The sequence below is a fragment of the Punctularia strigosozonata genome (genome assembly GCF_000264995.1).
Source record: "Punctularia strigosozonata HHB-11173 SS5 unplaced genomic scaffold PUNSTscaffold_5, whole genome shotgun sequence".
NCBI classification, from domain to species: Eukaryota; Fungi; Basidiomycota; class Agaricomycetes; order Corticiales; family Punctulariaceae; genus Punctularia; species Punctularia strigosozonata.
This window is the reverse complement of record NW_006767437.1, coordinates 1,634,415-1,659,402: the sequence shown is the minus strand read 5'-3', so window position 1 is coordinate 1,659,402 and position 24,988 is coordinate 1,634,415. Positions and strand designations below refer to the sequence as shown.

Sequence of the window (24,988 nt, the reverse complement as noted above, 5' to 3'; positions counted from 1 at the left end):
GGAACTTCAGCGGCCCTCCTCGCGGTCATGCAAAACACGAGGTTGAGGTTATCATACTCTTATCATCTTGGAAGCATCCCTATGCCTAGTGCATCCCAAGTTACGACTTTTCCGCGATGTCGAACCTAGGTTACACCAATTGCCGTTGGTAGCGGGGTACAGCAATTGCTGTTCGGACACCCCGCATTAGGGTGCCACCCATCAGTCAGAGAAACAGAACTAGAGCCAGTCACATCAAGCAACTCCATGAATATAGCGGATTGACATCGCGCACTCTATTGAACTACATATTACATTGGGCTTTACTGGTCACAACACAAGTTCGAACAAGGCGTTGACCGCGAATCGAGAATGAAAGCACGTACACACAAAGCAACGACTAGGAGTCAAAAATGATAGCAAGTGATATCCGAGTTAGGTCATCATTAATCAAAGGAGCATCACCCTCTAGCGGGTAAAGCAGGAGCCCGAAACAGGAATAGAGAATGTATAGGCATGACTTCCGAGTAGGGGAACCGAGGAAAGATTCGTTGTATAACCAAGAACGACGATGGCATATTGAGAGCGGGCAGGTGTGCATGTGAGGGATCGTGCCTGCTTGGGGTTAGCGGCGAAGCCCTTGCTGGAACGCGTTTGCATGCAGGTTAGCGGTCAGGTGCTGCCCGCATGTCTTGGCTGCCAGCAGACGCGTAAACGGCTTGGTTACGTAAAGTAAGGGTTTGCAGCACGAACCGTGTTTGCTCAAGGCGTCTTTCCGAGAGAAGCCGCCATCGCATTTCTCGCACTTGAGTTGGAGCGACTGGTGCACGGTCTCCTGGTGACGCTTGCGGTCGGATTTCCGACTGAAGCTCTTGTCGCAAGGCGGGTATTCGCAGGGGAATGGCCTTTCGTCGTTATGAGATCGGATGTGACCTGGAACACACGTGTCAACAACATCTACAAACGCAATGATCATATTGCCAACTGACCGTCCAGGTTATGTTTCGACGTCAAACACCTGCACAGGGCCAGAGTTGAGCCATCTTCAGTCCGAACGGAACTCGCGAGATACTTACCTGCCACAATGCTCGCACTTGAAGCGAGCATCTTCCGTAGTATTCCTGCGCCTGCGGATGCTGGCCTCCGCGACCTTGTCGCTCGTGACTATCGCCTTCACAATAGGCCTCGGAGACGCCTCTTGCGAAGTCGAACCCACGATGGTATCGGCTTGATCCTGATATACGCCCTCAACAGAGATGGGCGTCGTGGGGAGCGAGTCGCCGTCGACGTCGGTGACGCCGTCGCGACTGAGGCAGGGGCTGACCGAGCGGCTGCCGGGATACGGCGACGACCGCCGCGACGAGCTCGTGCTCGGCGATCGTGATGGTCCACGACTGGAACGCTGCCAACCGGGCGATAGAAGTCCGGTGGTATCGGACTTCGAACGGCCGTGTTGGCCGGCGGGACGTCCATCGCTCAACGACCGAGCACGCTGGATTCCAAGCGGCGGCGGAGACAAGAGGCCCGGGCTTGGCGTTGCGCTTGCGCTCTGGACCGCGGTGAGCTGGTACTCGACAGTCGGCTTAGGGAACAGGGAACTCTCGGAACGACGACGGACGTGGTGATGAGGAGGTCCCGGAACTGCCAGGTGTACGACCGGCGGAGGTGTGGGGGGGTGAGGCGCCACAATCACCGGCGTTGGGATATGAAGGCTCGGGGGAGCGGAAGGGGCTGTGGCAGCTGGGACTGGTCGAGGACTGCTGTTTATCTGCAGACGGCTCAGGGACGGTCGGCCCCTGGGTGGATCGAGCATGCTATTAGGTGGGTCGAGGGCACTACAAGTTCAAGCTTGAGGCGATGATATGTACAGGAAGACAATATAGAGCGCACTGTGCAAGTGACGAGGACCCTCCGTACATAGGCTGGATGGGAGCGGAGACGGGCTCATTATATGGGGCACCAATGGACCTACAAGTGTAAGGTGTTGGTCGAGCCCTCAGGAACTGTCTTTCAGAGATGACTCACAGATGGACTGGGGACTCGACGGGAGAGGGCACGGGTGAGGGTATGGGCGATGCCTGAATATTCACGATAGCTGCGAATATCTCATCCAGATCAGGCACGCTCAACGACGAAGACGGCTGGCTGGTCCAGGGGCCATCTACGTCGAAAACGGCTTCGGGACCCGTCAAGTACATGTCCTGAGGGTAGGGACTGGCGGGAGTATACGCCGGCGACAACTCTTCCTGCTCGGTGGCGCGTGGCTGGGACCACAGGTAGCATGAGGTGTCAGGATGGGTCGCCATCGCGCGTTTGGTGTCAGGTCAATCCAAAGCAGTCTCCACTCCACAACCTCCGCAACTTGGAAGGCGGGGCACAAGGGGGGATGGCTCGGCGACTCAGGCTGGAATCGCTGGATGGAGGCTTTTACATACAGCATTGTTGCACAGCCTCGACTTCGCACAGCCCTTCACAGCCTCGGGGCCACGAGGCATTTGGCGCTCGTCCATGTCCAGCGCACGAAGATAAGAGCAGGCGATGGACGAACGTAGCTATGAACGTGAACTGCATGAGCGATGAGACAGCACCGTATCAGGGGGGCATTAGGCTCCGCATGCTCGCCTAGCTTATATGAGCTATATGCACGGCATGAAATACAGCAATACTATGATGAATACATATCTTCGAGTCACCTGAGGCGGGAGCGTGGGTCCCCTTGAAGGGGTTAACCTTCGAATTCACAGCTCATACCTTCCACAGCCATAAGACATGGATAGGACCCAATGATAATAAGATCGCCGCACGCCCCGACCGGCAGAAGAGAAAGTGGGTCTAAAATGAAACCTTCCACTAGATTCTTGCGCCAAACGTCTGGGCCGATCACATTATTGCTATCGCACACCCGCACACAAGCTGTTGGTGGGCCTTGGCGCCAGTTTCTGCGGCGCCAGTCTGCGCGCCATGCCGAGGAGTACTTGCACACGGGCAATGCGGCGTTTGAGCCGTGCAACAGCAGCAATGCCGCGGACGTAAGGCGAGCAGAAGGAACCAAAGAAGGAAGGAACAAAGTCGCGAGCGTCGCTGAGCTGAAACTGTAGCAGTCGAGAGTCCGATCAATTGCATCGGCCACACGTCGGTGGCACAGGAGTCCAGAATTAGCTATTCCGTTCGTGGCATCTCCCCTGTCGTGCCACCGGAACTTTCTGTAAAGCGAATTACATAGCCAAACGTGTCGTCAGGTAGGCCGACGGTTTGTTGTACAGCTGGACTGTCAGGACGACCTGGGCGACCGCGTTCGAAGTCGTTCGCGGAGCATTTGCGCTCTGGGAAGACTCGCTCAACGAGGGGGCAACTTCGAGGAGCAAGATATGCTTACCATGCTTCATACGGCTGTCGTTCCTCTTGAATAGTCGCCGACACTTGACGCATTCGAACCGTGCATCACAGTGGGTCGTCCTTTTGTGTCGCTTGCAGTCCCACTCCCGAGCAAACGTCTCGCTGCACCCCTCGGCTCCGCAAACGTAAGGCTTTTCGCCCAGGTGAGCGTTGACGTGCCCTGAAGTTGAAGACCATCAGCACTTCTGTGATACGTTGCTCTGTCGAGCTCCGCGAACCTTCATAGTTCTTCTTTGAGGTAAGCCTCGCTCCGCAAATGGGACATTGGAAGGATGCGTCTGACTTTCTGCGCCCGGCAGCGGCGGCGGCTACTTTCGCTGTAGTGACGACGGGCTTGGTGATTTGTCCCAGCGAATGCCGCCTCGCGTTAGGAGGTAAGCTGCCTTCAAGTCCGCCGTCTTCTGTGTCAGAGATGGCAACGGAGTTATACTGGTTATCCTCATAGACCGAGGACATCGAAGGGCTGGGACTGGGTGTTCTGACGGGGTATGGACTTGCACGAGATGATGGTGAGCGACTGCGAGATGCACCCCGACCGGAGGACACGGAAGAGAAGGAACCAGAGCGAGAACGGAACCCAGAGTGAGGGCTGAGCATGCCGGGGCTGAGGTCGCCCTGGACAGGAGCGTAGTGAAAGTAAGCTTGTGTTCCGTCACATCCATATGGAGACATGGCCTGCATATGGGCGCTCAGAGGGTCAAGTGTGGGGCTGCTCGCGAGGGATGAGGAAAGAAGGTTCGGGGAAGAGCCGCCGGACTGGTCGCTTTCGCCATGTACGGGCCCAGAAGAGCCGTTGGGTGCGTATGTAACGAGGGGCGTCAATAGGGGTCGTCCGACGCCGTCGCGTATCTGCAGTGTCATGGACGGTTGATGTTCGTAAGAAGTATTCGTGCAAGACGCCGGAGACAATGCCAAACGTGGTAGATCTGCAGATGCTGTGTCCCTGGCACTCATTTTGAGACATGGTTTACATGCAATCAAATGGCGCGACATTTACCATGAAGAGAGGTCCGATCCAGCAGGCGGTTGTGAGTCCACTAGCCCACTTGAAGATTGGTACGAGGCGAGGTCCGCCTGATGTACGAAGGCAGCTGGATGCTCGCAGGATGTTGCACTGCCGTCTTCTATCGTTCCGTACAGTGTATCTGTATTCGTGCTGCGACGAACCAGTCAGCCATTGGTTAAGCACCATAATGAGTACATACCACTGCAGGTGATGCCCCGACTCGGACTCCGAGGAAAAACCCAGGGAAACGAACTGTTGTAATATATCCAAATCGCAGAAATCGATCCCGAGCGAGCTCGTCGCTCCGTCATCATGCTCGTCTTGGGAATATGGATTGTTCATAGCGGGCGGCTGCACAGAAGATAGAGGCGAAGTTATGCTTGAGAACAACAATGGCTTAAATGATGGGAACGGGTAAAGAAATGCGTGGTAAAGCGTAAACGAGAATAGTAAGAGTGCCAGCCAAAAGCCCTCCCCGTGGGGGGGCGAAGGTGATCGGGGCGGGCCTTGTATGCAGAGCTTATAAGGGAAATCCAGACAGCCGCCAAATAGCTGTACACGTGCAGCCATCGATGCGGTGTACAATGCCGTATAGCATCATGTGCATTGTGAGGGTGTGCGTCGTGGTGTGAGCAATGGATGCCCGCTGCCCAGGGGCTGGCTGTTGGATCATATTCGAGTTAGTAGGGCAAGTTGAGCGACGCTCCTCCCTCCCACACAAATGTCACGTGCTGTTTAGCACCGGCTCTCTCTATGTAGTTCGGCGCTTTTCGCTGCCTCTGAGTCTGACTCGCATCCTCTCACAGTTTGTCACTGCCGATGGTCCCTGATCTTCGTCTCAAAAAGCCGATAGAACAATAGTCGCCGGGGGCTTCAAGAACCTCCTCGTTTCTCGTCGCATGCCCCGTTCTCTCTCGCCGCGCTGCGATTTGGCCCCGTGGCCCCACGCCCGCGTTTCATATCGAACAGCTTCTGAGTCGCAGCTTCGTAACGATCAAACTCAAGGCGTACCGGCTCGAAACAGCTGGAAATCCTGGTTGAGCTCTCATTGTTCCTCGGTTCGTCTTGCCGACCTCGAGCCTCTGCGAGCGCCTTTTTATGGCAATCCTTGTTCTTCCGCGTCGTGCTTCGCACTTCACACCGACGACGAGGCGGACAAGGCTCTCACCCTCCATTTGTTGTTAGCTCCACACTTTGAAATATTCATGTATTGGTGTGAAATTCCGGGGGCCGTTCCAAAGTCTGGTATGTCATTTCGTCAATTGCGAAGATACCAATATCTCGGGTGCCCGCTTCCTGAAGCGCGGATCGCTACTCAGGCGGATAAAACGGGAACGGCGGGCGACAGATTCGAAAAAAGTCTCCCTTCTGATTCCAAGGCGCCATTGGCAACGGTACGGCTGCGTCTCCTGAGATATGAGACGAGCCTGTCCCCGAAGACGTGCCACGGAACAACTCATGATGCCGACCGCTGATAATGGTCAGACTTCTTGAATTGCGTTAATCTGTGCTTACCTGTGCATGCTATTATTTACGCTTGTCAGGACCCGAGCGAGCTCGGCCAAGATTACATGTCACAACATGTCTCGGGTTCACACGTCGATTATTCGCTGTTTAACGACAACCCCTTGACGATTTCCGGACGGCCAACACTGACGCTGGCTAGTGAAGCCTCTCAACTCCTCATCCTTCGCATGCAGATTAGGGAGCGCAGCTTCCACATCCGAGCCATTCACTTCTCCATCAACTTCATGGCATGACGTGTTTCATGATCATCTCACATACCTTGGCCTCATTCTCGTCTTATATACTGGGATTGCATTCACTTGTCGCGATCTCTCCAAGAGTGCCGATGGGACCTGAGGCCCTGACTTGCCATTTGCGGGTGTGTGTTAAAGCTATGCGCACCCGGTGGGAAAAGTCCGATTGCAAGCCTCGCACCGTTATGTCTGCATCTTAAAACGTGCTTTTCTGTCCTTTCCACACCCAGGAAAATACGATCAGAAGCATCTCGCGGATCACGATCCCATCTCCCGTCCTCGTATCATAGCTGTACAGTAACGCTTTCCGCAGGCAGCATCGGTCTTTGTTTTGACAGCCGCCACCGAAACGGCTGTTGGGGGATCCCAAAAAGCTCGCGCAACCCTTTCCGGGTGCAAATATCATTTATGAACAGTCCGGGACCTGCCGTCATTCAAGCCCAGTCAGCAGATCCGAAGCTTTCCTTCTTTACCCCCTTCCCGTATGTAAACTACTACTTAATGCCTGAGCTCGACTTAAGCCGGTGCTCCCCTTTCCTGCGAGTACGCACTTGAACGCACTTCACAACCATGCAACCCTCGTGGCGACAGACTGGCTCCACCGAACCCGGCGCTCCACACCCCTCGCAGGGCAACGAGTTCCATGCTACCCCATACAATGGCGATTTTCAGCAGCAGCATGTCTCGTATACACACGGATACACATCGAGTGACAATGCGGTTTCTTGGACGACACCGACTTCAACGTTGTAGGCTGCGTCTCATCTTCGGCCTCATCACTTTGGATTTATTGACCTCCCAAATTTAGCGTGGCGGATGTGGGTTCGGTCGCGCCTTTTGGTGCTCCTGGGCATTCAACCTTCTCTACCCATGGCTGGAACCATGGTCAGCAGTCGGCCACGGTTAACCATAGGTATGGCGCATAATCAAACAGCACCTATATCACTCATAGCTCGGTGAACAAGCCATTATACGGGAATGCCGGCGCTTCCGCTTTCACAGAATCAGATGCAATCACAGCAGCAATTTGCGCAATCATATATGGCCATGAACGCTACTCAGAACGAATTCCATCGTTCGTGGTCCGCCGGTGACAATATGAATCTTGAATATAGGACAGGTAAGTGCCCGAATCCAACGATATGCGCGAGGACTAACGATTCCGTCCGGCTCTTGCGATAAAACAGACACGTCCACATATGATTCCGCGAACAGGGTACATACTCCTGAGCGACCCACGCCGTTCAGACTCGAAGTCTCAACCCCGGCAGTACAACGCGCGAGTCTTATCAGACGCACTTCCGAAGCACCGTATAAGTGCGATCTGTGTCACAACACCTTCACTACTCAGGCGAATCTCAGAAGTAAGGCATCCGCCATGGAGATTGAATAGCATGACGATACATTGCATAGGTCACCGCGATTCGCACGAGGGCAACAAACCTCACATTTGCCATTACGAGTTCTGCGGGAAGGCCTTCGTCAGAAAACACGACCTTACGCGGCACATCAAGGGAAAGCACACCGATGACCGGCCCTTCGAATGTGATACATGCCATAAAACATACTCCAGGAAGGATGAACTGAATCAGCACCGTTAGTCGTCTGGATGCTCGGGTCGGTCACATACTCACTACTATTGCTTCAGTTCTGCGGGCTCATCGGGCGTAGCAATCTGCAACCCATAAGGTGGATGAATATCTGATCTAGATAAAACATTGGTTTATGAGCATTGGAATATGGAGTGTACGGTATGCACCTATAATATCATGCGGTGTTCGGAGTATTCGGAGTATTCGAAAGCTTTTCATGTCCCACTGCTGACAAGATAATATGATGCACGCTTCGCGACGCTGAGGAATCCGTTATGGGTCCAGTTTGGAGGCGAAGTACGGAAGACTTACTGCAAGGGGCGATGTACACGTAATTCTGCCTCGTGTCCGCGCAACAATTGATGCGTGTGAGGATAACATGAAACTTATCTGGCCATTTCCAAGGCAGCCAACACCTTCTTGACCGCATGGTCAGGAGTCCATCGCATTGGTGAAACGCCTCGAGACTCGGTCTAGTCATAGCGATATACAAAATTCATCGGACTAAGGATATGTCCACCGCATTGGATCATAAGCAAGGAACTGCCTCCGAGCGGGCTGTTCTGGCCTGGGCAACCTACACGAGGCGTCAGAATATAGCGAGGGAGTACTATGTGGCACCATGTTGTCACGCGTTGCGGGCCCGCGCCTCATAGTTAGCGCAGCTCTCCAAGCAAGATCCATCTTTTGTCTAAATTTCGGTCCGTGCGATATCACGCCGCAGGGTCGCGTTGTGCACGCTTGCGCACTGCCAACAAAAATGCATGTGACGGAGAACATTGGCGTTAGGGTGCTTCGAGAGGTCCGCGAAGAAAATCGACGGATGCTGTAGTTCCTGTCCAATCAAGGGAGAAGATGATTAGATTGGGCTTCTTTATAGATACCGTAAACATGTACAAGGAAAAACGAAAGCATCCTCGCAGAAGTATGGGAGACATACGTACCTCTTTAGCTTCTTGACGGACGCCCCTAGGCTGCAGGCGGAGACGCCGTGATGGCCGCGTAGATATGTGCATCGCCAGTTGAATGACACTCCAGGACAGGGAAACGTTTTCTGTCGAGCTGCAACGTAAACGCAGTGGTGCAGTGGCTGTGGTCTTTTCAGAGGTCGCCACTCTTCAGAGGTCGCTGTTGGTCAGAGGTCATCGTTTTCCAGTACTTGCCCAGTGTTTGGTACAGCATATGATAAGGTGCTTTGACAAGCATCCGCATTTGCACACAATGGCAAATCCTATCCAGATTTTGAGTTGAACGTGAAACCCCAGGCTTAGCTTGCTGCGAGCCGTTGAAGCCGATGACATGGCAGCGACAAAGAATCCAGCGATAACGTGGGAAATTCCCGTGTATGGACTTGACTTCGAGCGTATCTTCCGATGTTCTCTCGACCTACGCGGAAGGTGAACGTACCTAGCCACGGGCATCAAACAGCAATGATTGATAAGCACTGAACCTTGGGTCTCCATTACTGGCTTCGCAGCGGCCACCTGTCTTCTCCCATTCGTCATAGCTTGAAATTTTCATCTGCACGGCCTTAACATGGTGGGCCTTTCTCTGTCATCGTGCGGCTGAATACATTCTGTAGATTACACGCCACTCCTTCGTACCATGGGGTATTCGGTATCTCTCGATTGGCGTCCACTAGGCATGCCTGCTACCTCCGACCTTCCGTCCGGACTCTCCGCTGCCGCTAGACTTAGAACTGATGAACTTTCGGGAAGAATAGTTCCATGGAGCGCAGCCTTTCATTCGCGCAACCCGCCATCCGTAATCGTGAGAGGCGAAGCAGAGAACCCTATGGCACCGAGGCCAGCGTGGTTACCCACCGATCGCCTATGTAACACGTCTTGCTCTCGCAATCTAGATCTCTCACACACGGAATCCCCTGTTCCTTTTTGGATCTCGGCTGGCCAGATTGTCATCCTTTGCGGATCTGTCGAACTACACGATACTCCACGCGGTCCGAGGTTCCTACGCACTGGAAACGTTCGAAGGGAATGTTTTGGCCACTAAGCTTGAAGGGGGCACATCTGCTGCCCGTGTCGCTCGTCTCGGTATCTCCGCAGAAACGGGCAGATGCCGATGGCTCCCTGGTTCGACTCTCACTATCGGAATATTCCCCACGATAGCCCATTATTCGGCGGAGATCAATACAAGTTGTCCTTCCTCGCTCTTCACGAGCAATACTTTTGGACACCAATCAAGTGCCAGCAAGAGTGGTCCCAATAGCGGTGCGTTTTGTTCCCCGTCGAGCCGCGCGCTGTTTAGGTGCCCCTTGCCCCTTCGGGCTTTCTGGCGCCAGCGCACCATCAACATGCCCAACATACGTCCCGCTTGACTCACGGTGAGCGTGTACTGCACACTCAATGGTTGAATCATGTTGTCATGCTACGCCGATCAGCTTCTCAGCTACTTTATGAACTCTCGCATTTCCGGCCAGGAACAATATTGATTATTTGGGGCTCTGTGGTGTCCAATCCTTCCATTCACAGGAACTTCCCCAATGACTCGCATTGGCCGTCTGCGACCTCATCTGTCGAGGCTGTTCGACAATGGATATCCGCCATTTCCATTCTCACAGGGAAAAATTAGCTGGGGCATCGCCGCTCACATCGACCGATACAAGCACTGGAACGGTCCTCCGGGTACTTGATTAAACGGAGCACGGATATCCCAATTCGAGATTCTGAACCACGCCAAACCCAATCCGTCGCCTGCGAGTGCGCGTCCTCGGTACCCTCGGGCGACTGGCTGAACTCTCCGTCCGAATTCGCCGACAACACCCAGTCTCGCTGCCAAACCACCCGGGCGTGCTTCTTCTCAGGCTGGTAACGAGTCTGATAACTCGAGGCTGGACAACACCATGTCTCCATACATCCCGACAGTGAACCATCCCGACTCCACGCGCGGTATACCTCTAGAACACCGAGGTGAATATTCCCAGCGTGCATGCAACCGCCGGCGCAGACGCCGTTCGGGTGAACGTCAGTGCAGCCCGCGTGCTCAAACCACCGCAGCGTTCCAAACCCGTCGCGATCGATGCCGGGTATGAACTCAGGGCGATATAGGCTGCATGAGAGGTGATTCATTGTACAAATTACACAAGTAAATACTATTGCTACATATGGGACCATCATAACCCAGAAGACTTCATCGCGAAACGCGCCTCTGCAAGAGGCAACTCGAAGGCCCTGTCATACCGGAAACGAGAGCAGCGGAGGGGGGTGAAAATACCGAATGACAAGAGAGATTCTCAAAACTGCGTGCGCGGCCGTTTTCCATCGCCGACCATGTCCATCAGGTCTCCTCCTCCGCCGTCGCCCACGAAGGCGTCGGGCGAGCCCGCGCGTTTGCGTTTGCCGCCGCCGCTGTTCGCGTTCGCGAGCCAAAACGGCGCGGCCGGCGCGAGAAAATAGCGCTGGATCGGCGCCTCGCCAAACTTGTTCGCGTTGAGCAGCTGCGAGAGCGGGAACTGCGCCGCGGACGGGAACGACGGGGTCGCGTACGACGCCGAGGTCTGCGGGTCGAAGGATGGCATGAGCGGCTGCGTCGGGCTCTCCGGGTTGGACCGTACGAGGAGGTCGAGGGGAAGAGCGTTGACCCCACTGGTCTGGGACGAGGGCGACCCCGTCGCGCCGGCGGAGTTGTGTTTTCCCTTCTGTAGAAAAGTTCTGGGCATCAGCGGGTGTTCCGGACACGGGGGGCAAAGGCGCGAAGGAGAACAAAAATGGGGATGGGAGAATAGAACAGGTGCATGGAAAGCAACGGCGCTAAAAGTGGGCGTATGACGTGAAGGGGAAGGATCTCACTGATTGTAGCTCAGGCTTGCCCCTCCACTTGGCGACCGCTTCACAAAACCGAAGCGCGGCGCGCTCGACTGCCTCCGCCGGGTAGAGCGCAGATAAATGCAGCAGGTGTGACAGAAGGTCGGTGGTCGAGGCCGGGATCGACAGGAACTAATCAACGCAATGAACCCAATCAGCACGTGTGTGGACGGGGACGGGCTCTCATTTCCGACAACTACGCCAACGCCCCCAAACCGACCAGCCCCAGGCATCGGACATGGCCGGAAAGAGGAAAGCGCGACGCAGCACGCGTAGCGGGGAACGAGAACCAAGGAAAGACGCTCTCACCTTGCGCAGCCTGTCCCGCATCTCGCGCCTGAACTCGGCCTCGGCGTCGTCGACGACCCCGCCGTCCAGTGCACCGCTTGAGAACAGTATTCCCGCCGCCTCTTGCAGCCCGGGCAGCTCGTCCGGGTCGAACCACGCGAACTCGTCCGCATCCTCGGGCTGCTCCCGTCTTCCGCCGAACAAAGCATCGGGGCTCACGCCCATTCCGCCGACGCCGATCCCAAACAATACCTCCGCCGCGAACGCGCCACGCCAAGCGCCGCTCGCGTACCCTTCCAACGCCGCGCGCGTCGCAAGCCCGACGAAGAGCATGTACCAGTCCCGTGAGGGCCGGTATGGCGTCGCCTCCCCCGACGAAAGCGGACCGCGCGAAGGCATCGGCATCGTCGAGGTGGCAGACTCGCCGCCGGTAGGCGTGGGAGAGCGTCCCGGTTCGCTGGCGGTGTACGACGCGGTGCCGTCGCGCGCCTCGCGGCCGAGTTCCATGGCACAAAGCGCGGAAAGCCGCAAGAACCTAGGGAGCATGTTCGCCAACCGGGTGCTACCCTGGAAAGCCTGTTGCTGCTGTTGCAGCACCTGGGGCCGGCCGATCGCGAGCGGGCGTGGGAGCGCGGTCGAGCGGCGGAGGACGCTGCCCCTCGCTCCGGGCTTGGAGAGGCCAGAGCCGATACCGCCTCGACGCGGGCGTCCGGAGGGCTCGAGGCATACGAGGCAGCCGGAGGCGAGGTGGCGGGCGCAGCGCGGTCTGAGGGACGCGCGCGGGGGCGAGGCGAGCGCGGTGGGCGTGAGCGTGGGCATGGAAGACGCGGCAGGGACGCCGCCGGCGTAGAGGTGGGAGGAGTGCGGGTCAAGCGGCGCGTTCGGCGTGAGCTGGTGCGCGGGCGTGTACTGGGCGAAGGGCGCTGCGCAGTTGGAGACGGGGATCAGCGGGAGGAGAGAGGGGTGGATTTCGGTTGTGGCGGCGGCGGCAGTTGGGGAGCTGGTTGTGGCGGTCGAGCTTCCGGAAGCAGTCACGGCCGCTGATTCGCGCGCGAAGAGGTCGTTGATGATCGTGCCCAGGGCCAGACGCAGCCTCACACCGTCCGGAAGCGTGTGCGGGTGCGCGTGGAGGGGATTTCGCCTGCTAGACTGTTTTGGGGACGCGGGAGGCGTGATATAATCCGCTTCATTGGGGTGCGATGGCCTCAGTTCTGGCGGCTGGTCCAGCATGGACGTGATAACTTTTTCCAGGCCTTCTGCGCGTACCCTGAGAGCGCGCGCCAAAGGTAGGTCCTGGCGGCTGCTCCAGCGGTCATCCCCGGACGACTGCAAGCCGCCGACGTGGTGCCCACCGCAGAGCACGTCGACGTCCTCGCCCTCGCTGTCGATGTCGTCGTCTTCGTCGTAGTTTTCTGGACGCTCGCGCTGGACGTAGTGGGTGGAGATCGGACCGCCGGTTCGATCGGTCATGCCGAGTTCGGCACGCGCCTGTGCGAAGCGCGTCCGGCCGTGGATCCATGACATGTGGTCGATGATGAGCGTCCGGGTGGATTTCTCCCTGGGCGGTATGGAATGGAGATGGTGTGCATGCTTGTGGGCGGGGGCTTTGAAAGTGCCCGCGGTGCGTGGAATCCGGGCCGAGGGATCGGCTGGAGGGGAGGCAAGGGGAAAGGAGGGGCGTTGGCGGACGTTGGGTGGGTAGTCAATCGGGGACGTCTGGGGCATGAGGATGTAGCCTGGGCCGGACATTGTACGTGATTTCGACGACGATCTGTCGATGCGGGGCGCGTCGGTGCATGACCGGAGGGTGAATAGCACGGGAGATGACGTACGGCAGAAATCACTCGCTTGTTGCTGAATGGATCGCCTTACGGGCGCTCTATGCCTGCGCGAGTCTCTGTCCAAGTTCGTGTGCAAAATATTCACTGCGGCGGGAACTTAGGGGGGACGTCTCGGCTTAGGGGAACGCGTCACGCACGGATCCGGCTGGTGCGTGGAACGGATGGATCGTCTCAGGCGGCGTGTGTAGCGGGGCCAGCGAGCTCGGCGCCGCTGGCCTCGTTGTCGACGCGGTTTCTTCCGTCAGCCGCCACTGCCTCGCCTTGCGTACGCTCCCGAGGGCTTTCGAGGTCGCAGAGGTTCGCCGGACGAGTTCAGAACAGACCCAGGGAAGTTCATCTCACCCAAGTCCGTCCACGGGTCCGTGCGTGCCATGCTCTCCGACATCTTCCGCCCCGGCGCCACCGAGATAAGGACAAGCGCCCGCACAGCCATCGCATCAAGGTTTGGTCAAACACTGCCATACCCCCTGTACTCGGCTCTCGTCCTACGCGCGGACGTTCGCGACGTCGACTCACTCCACCATGCTGCAGTCAGCAGCTCTCGCTTTTGACATCATTGGTCTACAATGACCTACGCAAATTGTCAGCGCTACGTCGCAGTCGTTTTTTTCTCTGACCGTCAAAAGCTGTTCAATCGGCTGCGCAAACCCAGGAGCTTGGAACATACAAACGTGACTCAACGCCTACCAAACACGACACTTCTTCTGACTGAATTGCTACATTGTGCTCAACCATCAACGGATGTGGGGAGTAGATCGGTCTACCCGGTGTTCCATGCCCATTCTCCCAGGTAGGTATGTACGATGTCAGCGCGTGTATGCGCATCCCCGCTGTTGATCGCATAAATTAGATGGAGACTACTGCCGATCGTCGACCCGCATCGCCGAACAGGTCCATTTAGTCAACGCAATATCAGACTCGGACGCGGTGCACGAGAACCCCGCACGAATCACTACTGCAAAGTAGCGCATACATGCTGCTTTCATATGCCTTCTTCATCAAACAATCTCCGTCCTGAATCTTCCATGCTCCGATGGTTGCTTCCTGGTCGTGAGGCACGTCGCAACCTCCGCCTTATGGCATTGTTTGGTGATGTATCGACCAGGATAAGTAGGATAGACCAGCGCATGCTGCTCCGTGGGCCAAAACAACGTTGACATCTTTACCGGAACGCGCTACGCAGCACGTCCCACACTAGGATGCCGTAGGCCATAGCTCAAGGTAGTACGTGTCGACGTGCGTCAGATAAGAAAGTCGCCTTCAACCAACGGCCCGAAAAATCTCGACTTTGTGCATATGTTTCTCGCCCTTCCGAGTTCGGGTGCGAGGTGATCGGTATATGCTATTTTCTGGTCCATTGGAAGTCGGGAACAACTTGAACCTTGTTAGACTCTGATTTTTTTGATAGGTAACCCCATCCAGAGAATTCGGGGCGCCACAGAAGTCTGCGCGGCATGCACGGCGGACACGAGCGATCAAGACGCAGTCGAAGAAAATTTTACCATTGAGACGTACATTCAACCTTTCACCGAACCGGTGGACTAACGCATCGGAGCTTTCTGCTACGCAAAGGCCGATGTCAGCAGTTATTGTCGTCGGCTCGGAAAATTCGGATGATGGTCTCGTCATCCGCGGTTACGCTGACATCGCACCACGTGGGCGTTCACAAAACGGCGGGTACTCGCTGGCACAGTGCCGCACCCGTGCAAGTCGAAACGAAGCCTAGCACACTCCGCGCTTCCCGGATATTCTCTGAGGCACCCATGCCATAACGCGAAGCATCCGTATACCGGTGATCACGCACAAAGGCGGTATGCCATACCTCAAAAAATGCATGCGATACATCCATGCGAGGTTCTACCTCGGACATTAAGTTACTAGAACCTCCCTTCCTCCGAATCTCAATAGAAACCACTATCTGCAAGGCAATCTCACCAAAATCGGGGAGTGTCATTCCCTTGAAACCGCCCCATGTGGTCTCCTCGATGGCGCCCCGTGTCGGGACCTAACAGTTTCTAGAAAGAAACTGGCAGGATTGGACAGCCGCCGCGAACGTCGACCAGGATGCCTATCCCCCCGATCCACAACAACACCTATCAGCACACGACGTCTAGCCGCATATGTTCCCTCGAATCATACAATAGTACCTCAAACACCACGTTACGGCACGGCCGTTCCTCCGTTGCGATAATATCCACTCTCCGCAGACAATCTCACCAAGTCTGGATCGTGACATTCCTTCATGTTCGGAGTCCACTCAATGCAATCAGTGTCTCGATCCCCCCGAGGATCGATCGCAACGGATCCCTAGGACGTTGGATGTCCCGAAAGCAGCTCCAGAATCTCGGGATGGGCGCGGTTTCGCAAAGCTTGCATATGCGGCGTTTGACCGTGTAGGTCCCGGGCAGTCAGACTAGCCCGGTGCCGCACCAGTTCTCCCACTATCTCCACGTCGTTCTTCGCGATGGCATAGTGCAACGGCGCCTGGTTGAACTCGTCGAGCGCATTCGGGTCAGCGTCCGCTTCTAGCAAGGCCGCGACCACGTCTGAGTCGCAGCCCGAGCGCTCCATGACGGCGTAGTGCAGCGGCGTCCGCTTTCTCTTGTCGACGACTGTGGGGCTAGCTCCTGCCTGTAACAGAGCCTGGACGACCGTGACATCAGGAATAGCCCCCGACACGGCGATGTGCAGCGCGGAGACGCATTTATCCCCCTTGGGTGTATCGGCGAAAAACGAGTCGGGGAGCCCGTAGGCAGTCTTCAGGCACAGATAACATGCATGATCGTCTAACAGGGGAAGGGCGGTGTTCGCATCGCCAGCTACCAGTGGCCAGTTAGGAGTTTTCTCCCAGTACGCGCCTTTCCACAAACGAGAAAGCTCTCGCATCGCATTGCGTATCCGTTTCTTATATTCCGTCCGCATGCGAGTTGCAGGCGGCAGCAGTAGAGGATACGCCCATGATAGAAGCGCGAATGTGGTGGCGTCGGTGGGTGGATGAATGTAGTAGGAGAGCATGATGACCGTGATGCAGGATTCCGCGAGTATGACTAGATGGTCCAATGCAGGATGGAAGTGGTACGCAGCGACAGTGCCCGAATATCCGTCCGGATGCGAAGAGAGAAACTCCATGACCGAGAAATGGCATACTCGTGGGATGTGACCGTCTCCATCCTCGGGCGCGTAGTCGACAAGGTTGTAACAGTCTCTGATCACCGAGTCCGGGTCCGGAACTTTGCTCGAGTCCCAGCCCGCCGTCATGCTCGGGGCGGCCACCATGCCGCCCAGAGCACTCTTGTACAAACGGCCCGGCGCACAGACAACCCATCTGAGAAGAGACTTAACTCGTTCGCGCCTCTCCGAAGGAAGCTGGTCGATTTTGCGTAGTATCTGCGCGTAGGTTTCTTCGAGACCATGAGGTAGGTTTCGAACAGCCTTACGAACGGCATCTTCGGTGCGTTCCTGGCATACGTCTCGCAGCTGAAGGGACGCCCAAAGAAACCTGACTTATGTGAGCAGAGAACCGACTTGTCGCGATATAGTGGAGACTTACATTCCGTCCGCTTTGTCTACTATGCCTCGCAGCAGCTCGGACTTGGTGCTCTCCTCCAACTTGATTAGCTTCTGGGTTTCGATGGATCGTTCTATGCTTCGACGGATATACCGCTCGATATCTGGGGTCACTGCGGACGGTTGAACTTGATAATGCGTCGCAGTGGATAGGACTTCGGACTGGCCGAGATGTTCTTCAAACCTACTGAAGATCAGAAGCCGATACTTGGCTTGTAGTGCAACGAGTGCAGAAAGTAGCGTTTCCCGGTCTTCCGTGAGGCATTCGTCGAGTCCATCGATGATCATGAAAGACGGACTGTCGTGTGTCTGCGCGGCTTCGCACAGCACGTCTCTCACAGCCGCCAAGCTGATGTGTGCCGCACTGTATCGTCCGTCATCCACAACCCGAGCCCATACCGGCGCGGAGGGGGGTCGCAGCGAGAGCACTTGACTTGCCATTGTATGCAACATGGTTGTTGAATCTCGGCGATCTACGGAGCGGAAACTGCAATAGAAGAAAGCCGTCGCGGCTTCAGGGAATTCGCGTCGTAGATGGCTGATGACCACAGATCTGAGCGTACATTAGACCAAAGAACTGTATGGAGGCAACAAGCACGCACGCTAAGACAGTCTTTCCACACCCAGCTGTACCAATGTCAGTCTGGCGCGCACTCAAAAAAGCGCCAGAGCTCACGTTTTCCATAGCACCATAAACTTTGAACATCACCTCTCATCCACTTGGAGAAAGATTCAGTCTGGAGAAACCAGGTCCCAGAATCATCCGCGGCCACGGCATTGATTTTGTCATGCTCGTCTTCCATCGGGACTGTTTTGAGACGAGCGAGGAGGGAATCTATATATATATATTCGACGGAGCCTTAAGCGTCATGCTGCATGAGATCAAGCTGACGATTACCTCTGCAAGTTCTTCGTTTATCTTCCTCTCGCCGCCTCTCTTCTTCTTGTTCCCTTTGTTTCCGCCTCGCTTCCTTCTCGGCCCGCTCCTTGATACGAAGTTCTGCCGCCTCTGCTACTTGCCTCTTCCTCTGCTCTTCTCTCTCCCGTTCCTCTTGGATGCGTCTACGCTCGCGCTCTGCTGCCTCTTGTGCAAGTTCCTGTCTCCTCTTCTCTCTCTCCCGTTCCTCTTGGGCACGGCGATCTGCCGCTTCCTGTTCGAGTCGCCTCTGTCGCATGAGGTCTGCATGCTGGCGCGCTCCTTTGAGTATCTGGAAATGCTGGCCGTATGTCTTGATACATTCATCCACCTTTCCATTGAAGGCGCTCCGATAGAGGAGACAGATGCGGTCTGCCGGATCCACATCAGCACGCGCTCGATTGAATGCGAAGTTGAACCCTACGCCGAGGTTTCCCGTGCTTGTTGAAAAACATGCGACGAACCGTCAAGCATAGTTGGAAGATATCGAAGTAAATCTGTGTGAGCGCCTGCAGCACGGGATAATCAATAAGTGCGATTCGTAATGATATTTTGCGTACAGACCTTGGATACATGTTCGTCGTCTGAATACAGCCTCGCATAATCTCCGAAATATCGCATACGATGGCTCAGTTGTTCCAGTGCATCGGTGACCTTCTCAAACAAGCTCACAGCCTTTTGAGCTAGCTAAAGCAGCAATGATGGGCGCGGAGAAACCGTATGACGAGGATGAGGCCTACGTTGATCAGAAGCTTGACCGCTCCCAATACCACTTTCACCCCAGGAGAATGTACCACGGAGACGAAAGGATCAATGCTGGAGACGATATTTGCAAGCTTGTCGAGACAATCTCGAGATTTTGGGGGTCGTGAAACTTTTTTCATCTCGTTGATGTCGGAAATCAATGTATCTGTATTTGCATCCAGCTGGTGAAGGAGGTGTCGTTCATTATCTGATAGATCGATAGACTCGTTTAGCTGATCGAATGCAGCTTGTAGAAGGGGCTCCGATACAGGCGACGAGTGGGCCATGCCAGACGGATCCAAGAGCTTGTGGCCGGATCGCGAGTCCTCCACTGAGTGATTTATTGACTTATCCGCCTTTCGCCCCGGGCGCGGGTGGAGGTATGACACGAGGATAGTGCCAGTAAGTATGCACGCCCGAGAAACGAGTCTATCTCGTGGTTCTTCCTGAAATTTGATATCCTATCCAATAGCAAGGTCTTCCCAATACAGCTGCGCTGAGCCGTTGATACCATTCCAATTCCTTCCGCGTGTTATCTGAGATATTTCATCGACCCCTATCAGACCCGGTAAGCCGATTCTGTCGGAGCCTCCACCAATCCACATGCAGGACATTATTTGGGACATAGCGGGAAATATGACAGAACCTAAACAGCACGGCATACCTTCGTCGATTCGAAGTATCCTAGTGCAGTATTGGGCAGTGCCATCGGCACGTCCGCGGGCGACATGAGGTGACGAGGTGGTCTAGTACGTATGGTGCGGCTCGGGCGTGTAAGATGCAGGCTGAGTAAATGCCATATGGCCCGCAAAACAGAGCACATAGTTCGTGTTATCAGTCGGGTTATCACTGCAGAAAGTCTTGCATCCAGAATTCAATGTAAGGAAAACGAAATGAACTCCGGCCATCCCGAGAAAGTCGGTGAAGATACGTGGGCGTGACACAGCCCCTCAGTCGACGCTCTGACCCCGCAACTTCCGCAGCCTGTTGCAATGCACTCAGCGGACTACGCTGCAACACCGTTCACACTTTTTCCCGTGAACGGCGCAGCCCGGCGTGGGCTGGAATCGCTGCCAGACGGCAGCATTGCGCCGCAGCCCGTGCTTCGACGTCTCGCCGAGCCTGATCTACTGGTGTATATGAACCCGCAACGCGATGTGCATGCGGCATAGCGGGCTGATACTATCTTCGGATTCCACAACATGCCAGCATCCATCGAGGACCTTCCGACTGAATTGCTGTTCAAGATCACAGTCAACGTAGACAAACGCCGTGACCTGGCAGCGTTGGCAGCAACCTGCCGAGCATGCTACGCCTTCTGTTCTGCGCCCGAGGTTCAATACCGAAGCATATATGCGCGGTCTGTGGATGTCACACTTTTGTGGCGCTTCCTTGCGGCGAACCCGTCCCGTGCGAGCGAGGTACGCCTGCTCTCAATCGGCGCTCGGACTCCCAAGGATCACATCCCGCGAGGTTTCCGGGAAGAGAAGCGTGGTCACCTGGAGGAGGCGGAATTCGCGCTGTGTGATGCGCTCAAGATGATGAAAAACCTCACGTCATTTACCTGGGAGAGCGGATGGAAACGCCAGGGGCGTTCGCCCTGCACAGGCAATCGTATCTGGGATACCCTCCGCATGTCATGCCCGACCTTGCACACGCTCATTGTGGAGGATCAACCGGCGCCAGGGATTTCGTCTATGTTTACCAGCAGTGTATGTCGGGCTACCTTCTGTCATTATGAGCACGTCGATTCACATGCCCCCCAGTTATTCCTTCTCTCGCATCTCCGATATTGCAGTATCACCATCGCCTCGCCCTTTCCGTCCCGCTACCTCGTCAAAGAACGCCTCCGCATGCTCCTCGAACGTTGCACGGATCTCTGCGTCCTGCGGATCACGCACGTTGTGCCCAGCATCGTGCCCTTATCGGAGATCGCCATCGATCTGTGTGCCCCGCACCTGCACACCCTCGCCGTCATCCACCAGCCCCCAGGTGCACCTTCAACACTATGCGATCATTTGGAATTTATCGGCAGCGGTTATCGACGTCCTATTCCCCTGGACGTACCCACGTGGCAGCGCGGAAGGAGCAATCGCTTGCCTCGCCCTCAAGCTTCCGCAATGGATTGCCCATTTCCGAGCTTGCGGACCCTCATCATCAACTCCGGATCGTTCTCCGCCCTCCCTGAGGTCGTGCAAATGAGAGCACCTCTTCCAGAAATTCGCGGCCTGCCCGTCCACCTTGTGGGTCGCTTCGCGCACGTGAAGATTGAGATTGAGGCCTTGAGACCTACGCTACGCAAGATTGTGTTTGGAGACGTGCCTTCCAGCGAATCGGCGCAAACGGAGGCGAAGGTTTACGAGGGCTGGATCAAGAAGACTCTCCCGAACGTGGAACTTTCACATTCGAAACAGGGCTAAGTATGGTGGGCGTCCCGTCATGCATTCGTACCCGCTATCAATATACGAGATACAAAATGAGGCGAGTACTATTCACCTGCACATCTTGTTACAGCTACGTGCTTACGCTACATCAGACGAATCCGATTGGCCGATACCTTCGAGTGCTCCCGGCATCATCCCGCTCCTCACTCGAAGACGGGGTTGTAGCAGCCGCAGGATGTCGGTGTGCGCCCCGATCTCCACCGCCTGCTGGTAAGGAGTCTGGCCGTAGATGTCCGCTACTCCCTTGCTAGCGTGATACCGAAGCAATGCCCTAACTACCTCCACGTCGTTCTTAGCGACGGCGTAGTGAAGCGCCGTGCATCCGAATTCGTCACGCTGGTTGGGATTCGAGTGTGCACCGAGGAGCGCCTTGATGACGTCCGCATCGCAATTCGAGGAGCGCATCGTTGCATAGTGAAGGGCCGTCCGCTGTTTCTTGTCCATCATATTGGGATTCAGCCCGGCTTTCAGTAATGCTTGTATGGTGTCAAGTTGTGGTGACGACATCGAGACAGCAATATGCAGCGCGATGACACACTTCTCAGCCTTCGAGGATGAGAGAGACCCTGGGAGGCCGTATGCAAGAGATAAACAGAAGTAGCACGCGTGATCGACGAGGTTCTCTGGATGCAGTGATCCGGTACCAGACCAATTCGGGGTGTATGGCCAATACGTTGCCCTCCAGTGCGATGAAAGCGCCCGTATAATCCCGCATAATTGCCTCCTCGAATCCGCAGGCATCGGAGCCGTGGTCGCGAGCGCGACAACAGGATGTGCCCATGAACGAAGGGCGAACAGTGCTGCTTCATTGTGCGCGTTCGTCAACCGAGAAAGTCTGATTACGGTAACACATGACTTGGCGAGTTGTATGAGATGGGCTGAACCTGGATAGAGATGAAACGTCGGGATCGTCCTAGGGAAGCCATCAGGATTGGAGGCGAGAAACTCCAGTGCCGTGAAGTGGCAGACTTGGGGAACGCTGGCATCTGCGACTTCGGAAGAACACTCCACGAGGCTATAGCAGTCCTGGATGACCGAATCGGGATCAGGGATCTTGCGTGGGTCCCATTGATCTGCCATGGCCGGAACAGCGACCATGGCACCGACGGCTCCCTTCTTGAGGATCCCGGGAACGCACACGATCCATCGGAGAAGTACTTTGACTCGTTCTCGTCGACTTTGGGGGAGTTTGTCAATTTTGTGGAGTATCCTCGCATATGTCTCTTCCAAACCGCGGGGCAGAGTACGCACGGCCTCGCGGACGTCGTCCTCGGTACGCTCCTCGCAGATGCCTTGTATTTGGAGTGCGACCCAAAGAAACCTGGAGATTACGTTGAATGAGACCTTTCATCTCGTAACAAGAATGCAAGCGTACATTCCATCGGCTTTACCCACTAAAGCGTGAACCATGTCTGATCTGACATCATCACTGAGCGGAATCATCCGCTGGTACTCGATGTGCTGGTTGACGCTTCGCGCAACATAGTCTTCGATATCTTGGGCAACCATAGCAGGTTGGATTTGGAGATGCGTGGCGTCACATAGGGCTCTTGATCGACGCAATTCCTCTTCATATCTACTGACGACGAGGAGCCGAAACTGCTTGCCAAGGAGAGTGAGCGAGGAGAGCAGTATTTTCCGATCATCTTCAGCGCATTCGTCTATACCATCGATGATCATGTAGCGAGGCGCGTCTCCGCCAGTGGAAGCTTCCACGAGCAGATGTTGTACAGATGCTAGACTGATTGTAGAGGCATGGCGAGGCTCCCCGATTATCGTGGTCCAAATTGGTGCGGATAATGGCGTCTGTAGCAGAACTTGGTGCAGAAGCGTATGTAACACTATCTCGGAGTCGCGCCGCGTTTCCGAACGAAAGCTACAGTAGAAGAAGGCAATTCCGGAGCCGGGATGATCTCGGCGAAGGCGGTTGATAATAACAGATCTACGGAAGGTGAACATTCCTGATTTATGAGCAAGATCGGGCTGGTCACGTACGTCAAAACACTCTTCCCGCAGCCGGCTGGTAGAACGTGAGCACGACGCGAACCCTTCTGTATATATGCATATCTCACGTTTGCCGTAACACCAGAGGGTTCTCTCGGAGTTTCCGTTGGCCCAGTCCGAATATTCCTTGCTCTGTAGAAACCAAGACCCAGAAGATGGAGTGGTGACCAGGTTCATTCTATGATGATCGTCATCGGCGGGGACGGCTTTCAGACGAGCCAAGAAAGCGTCTTCGAGATCGGGGATATCAGTATCGCGAGATATCGTCTGCAAGGGTACACATCACCTCGTCCGTTTTTGCGGCTTTCTTCCAATGCAAGACGTCTACGTTCTATCTCGTCCCTTTGTTGCCTCGCTTCCCGTTCTGTCTCTTCCGTTTGTCGTTTTTCGAGAGCCTCCTGATCACGTTGCCGCTGCCTTTCCTCCTCCGCTTCCCTCCGAGCGGCTTCTTCTTCTTTGCGCTTCTTTTCGTGTTCGCGTTGTTGGTCCTGGTTCAATCGATCCACGTGTTCAACCTCAATCTTCAGCTCCTGGCCATGCTGGTCGAATTGCTTGACACAATCATCCATCTCAGGATTTAATGCATTTCGGACGAGAATGCACAATACGTCTATGATAGATCAGCTCACGGCGTACGACGACGGCGAGCATGGTCTCACTTCGATTCTTTCCTTTTTTAGTCACGAAAATGCGACGAACGGTGATACATAGACGGAAAACGTCGACATAAACATCAACGAGTGCCTGTAGCAGAGTACAAGATCATGCAATTGAAGAAGAGAGAACAGTGCAAGAAGTACAAACCTCGCGCACGTGGGTGTTCCCCGAGTAAATCTTGACGTAGTCACTGATATGTCGCATGCGACGACTGACGTGCGCGAGGGCGGTGGTGACTTTCTCGAAGGATCCCACGAGCTTCTGTGCTAGCTAAAGCAACGTCCACTGTCAGGATCATTTGACAGAGAGATGGTTGCAGAACGAACATTAATGGTAAGCTTGATCGCGCCCCATGCCAACGCAATCCCTCCAGAGCTTGGCACGAAGGTATCTATCGTGGAGATGCACGACTGCACAACGTTGATGGCATTCCGGAGTACTATCAAACATTTCTGCTTCCTCGATGAACGCAAGCGTTGCTCCAGATCCTTGATTTCATGCGACAGCGCCTGCGGATCCCCCTGCAGATTACACAGTAGGTGTCTTTCAGGGGAGGAGAGACCATGGAAATCCTCCAGCTTTCCCAGAGCATCTTGCAAGAGAGAACCTGCTGTTGGCAACGAGCCCGTTGTCATTGAGGAGTGGATGAAGGAGTGGCAAGTGGAGCACGCTGCTTGTCGTCCACTATAACGTATCGCCATTGATATTTACTGTTTCCCGGGACATATGATCAGCGCTCCACGAGGAAAACGTGTGTTGTGACTTACGCCAATTCGGTCCCACCAACGTCGGGGAAGCTGCCGAGAAACACCTGTTCGAGACCGAGGAGATGGATTTCGCAGGAAGTCCGCAATATATGCAACGCTCTGTATCAGGTCCGCATCCAATGAACTCGAAGCGGGTGCGGAAGAATCTCGCGGGATGTGACGAAGAAATATATCACACGTCCATCGAGTCGGCGTCGCAGGTCACT

The 24,988-nt window shown here is 55.3% G+C and overlaps 7 protein-coding genes across 7 annotated transcripts; 2 read left to right on the top strand and 5 right to left on the bottom strand.

Annotated features, from left to right (window-relative positions):
* Positions 1-733: 733 nt before the first annotated feature.
* PUNSTDRAFT_34877 (uncharacterized protein) lies at positions 734-913 on the bottom strand (the record flags this gene model as incomplete). Its single annotated transcript, XM_007383146.1, has 1 exon — positions 734-913. A coding segment is annotated over one exon (180 nt), but the record flags the coding sequence as incomplete, so codon positions are not given.
* A 2,281-nt stretch (positions 914-3,194) lies between these two features.
* On the bottom strand, positions 3,195-4,883 carry PUNSTDRAFT_143326 (uncharacterized protein; the record flags this gene model as incomplete). Its single annotated transcript, XM_007383145.1, has 4 exons — positions 4,581-4,883; positions 4,373-4,531; positions 3,594-4,318; positions 3,195-3,535 (listed from the first exon to the last, which is right to left on the bottom strand). The coding sequence occupies exons 1-4, from the start codon at positions 4,721-4,723 to the stop codon at positions 3,195-3,197; spliced, it is 1,368 nt and encodes a 455-aa protein (XP_007383207.1). The 5' UTR covers positions 4,724-4,883.
* Positions 4,884-7,535: 2,652 nt separating this feature from the next.
* On the top strand, positions 7,536-7,742 carry PUNSTDRAFT_67138 (uncharacterized protein; the record flags this gene model as incomplete). Its single annotated transcript, XM_007383144.1, has 1 exon — positions 7,536-7,742. The coding sequence occupies one exon, from the start codon at positions 7,536-7,538 to the stop codon at positions 7,740-7,742; it is 207 nt and encodes a 68-aa protein (XP_007383206.1).
* A 3,056-nt stretch (positions 7,743-10,798) lies between these two features.
* On the bottom strand, positions 10,799-13,976 carry PUNSTDRAFT_52077 (uncharacterized protein). The gene is made up of 5 exons (XM_007383143.1): positions 13,821-13,976; positions 13,675-13,767; positions 11,864-13,613; positions 11,540-11,686; positions 10,799-11,388 (listed from the first exon to the last, which is right to left on the bottom strand). Exons 3-5 carry the CDS (start codon positions 13,589-13,591, stop codon positions 10,984-10,986), a joined length of 2,280 nt encoding a protein of 759 aa, XP_007383205.1. The 5' UTR covers positions 13,592-13,613; positions 13,675-13,767; positions 13,821-13,976; the 3' UTR covers positions 10,799-10,983.
* Positions 13,977-15,174: 1,198 nt separating this feature from the next.
* Positions 15,175-19,197, bottom strand: PUNSTDRAFT_143324 (uncharacterized protein; the record flags this gene model as incomplete). Its single annotated transcript, XM_007383142.1, has 8 exons — positions 15,175-17,182; positions 17,234-17,803; positions 17,853-17,877; positions 17,927-18,085; positions 18,149-18,538; positions 18,591-18,675; positions 18,731-18,853; positions 18,907-19,197. The coding sequence occupies 8 exons, from the start codon at positions 19,195-19,197 to the stop codon at positions 15,991-15,993; spliced, it is 2,835 nt and encodes a 944-aa protein (XP_007383204.1). The 3' UTR covers positions 15,175-15,990.
* Positions 19,198-20,112: 915 nt separating this feature from the next.
* On the top strand, positions 20,113-21,330 carry PUNSTDRAFT_133708 (uncharacterized protein; the record flags this gene model as incomplete). Its single annotated transcript, XM_007383141.1, has 2 exons — positions 20,113-20,622; positions 20,677-21,330. The coding sequence occupies 2 exons, from the start codon at positions 20,113-20,115 to the stop codon at positions 21,328-21,330; spliced, it is 1,164 nt and encodes a 387-aa protein (XP_007383203.1).
* Positions 21,331-21,432: 102 nt separating this feature from the next.
* Positions 21,433-24,650, bottom strand: PUNSTDRAFT_133707 (uncharacterized protein; the record flags this gene model as incomplete). The annotated part of the gene is made up of 8 exons (XM_007383140.1): positions 21,433-22,675; positions 22,730-23,296; positions 23,350-23,374; positions 23,427-23,588; positions 23,645-23,968; positions 24,018-24,102; positions 24,163-24,285; positions 24,342-24,650. The coding sequence occupies 8 exons, from the start codon at positions 24,648-24,650 to the stop codon at positions 21,433-21,435; spliced, it is 2,838 nt and encodes a 945-aa protein (XP_007383202.1).
* Between the last annotated feature and the right edge of the window lie 338 nt (positions 24,651-24,988).

Excerpts from the sequence above, each read along its gene's own strand:
- PUNSTDRAFT_52077 (XM_007383143.1), bottom strand. The coding sequence starts at position 13,591 with ATGTCCGGCCCAGGCTACATCCTCATGCCCCAGACGTCCCCGATTGAC. Across the intron at positions 11,687-11,863 it reads TGCGGGACAGGCTGCGCAAG|TTCCTGTCGATCCCGGCCTC; the intron begins GTGAGAGCGTCT and ends TGCGTTGATTAG. Across the intron at positions 11,389-11,539 it reads GCAAGCCTGAGCTACAATCA|AAGGGAAAACACAACTCCGC; the intron begins GTGAGATCCTTC and ends ACTTTTCTACAG.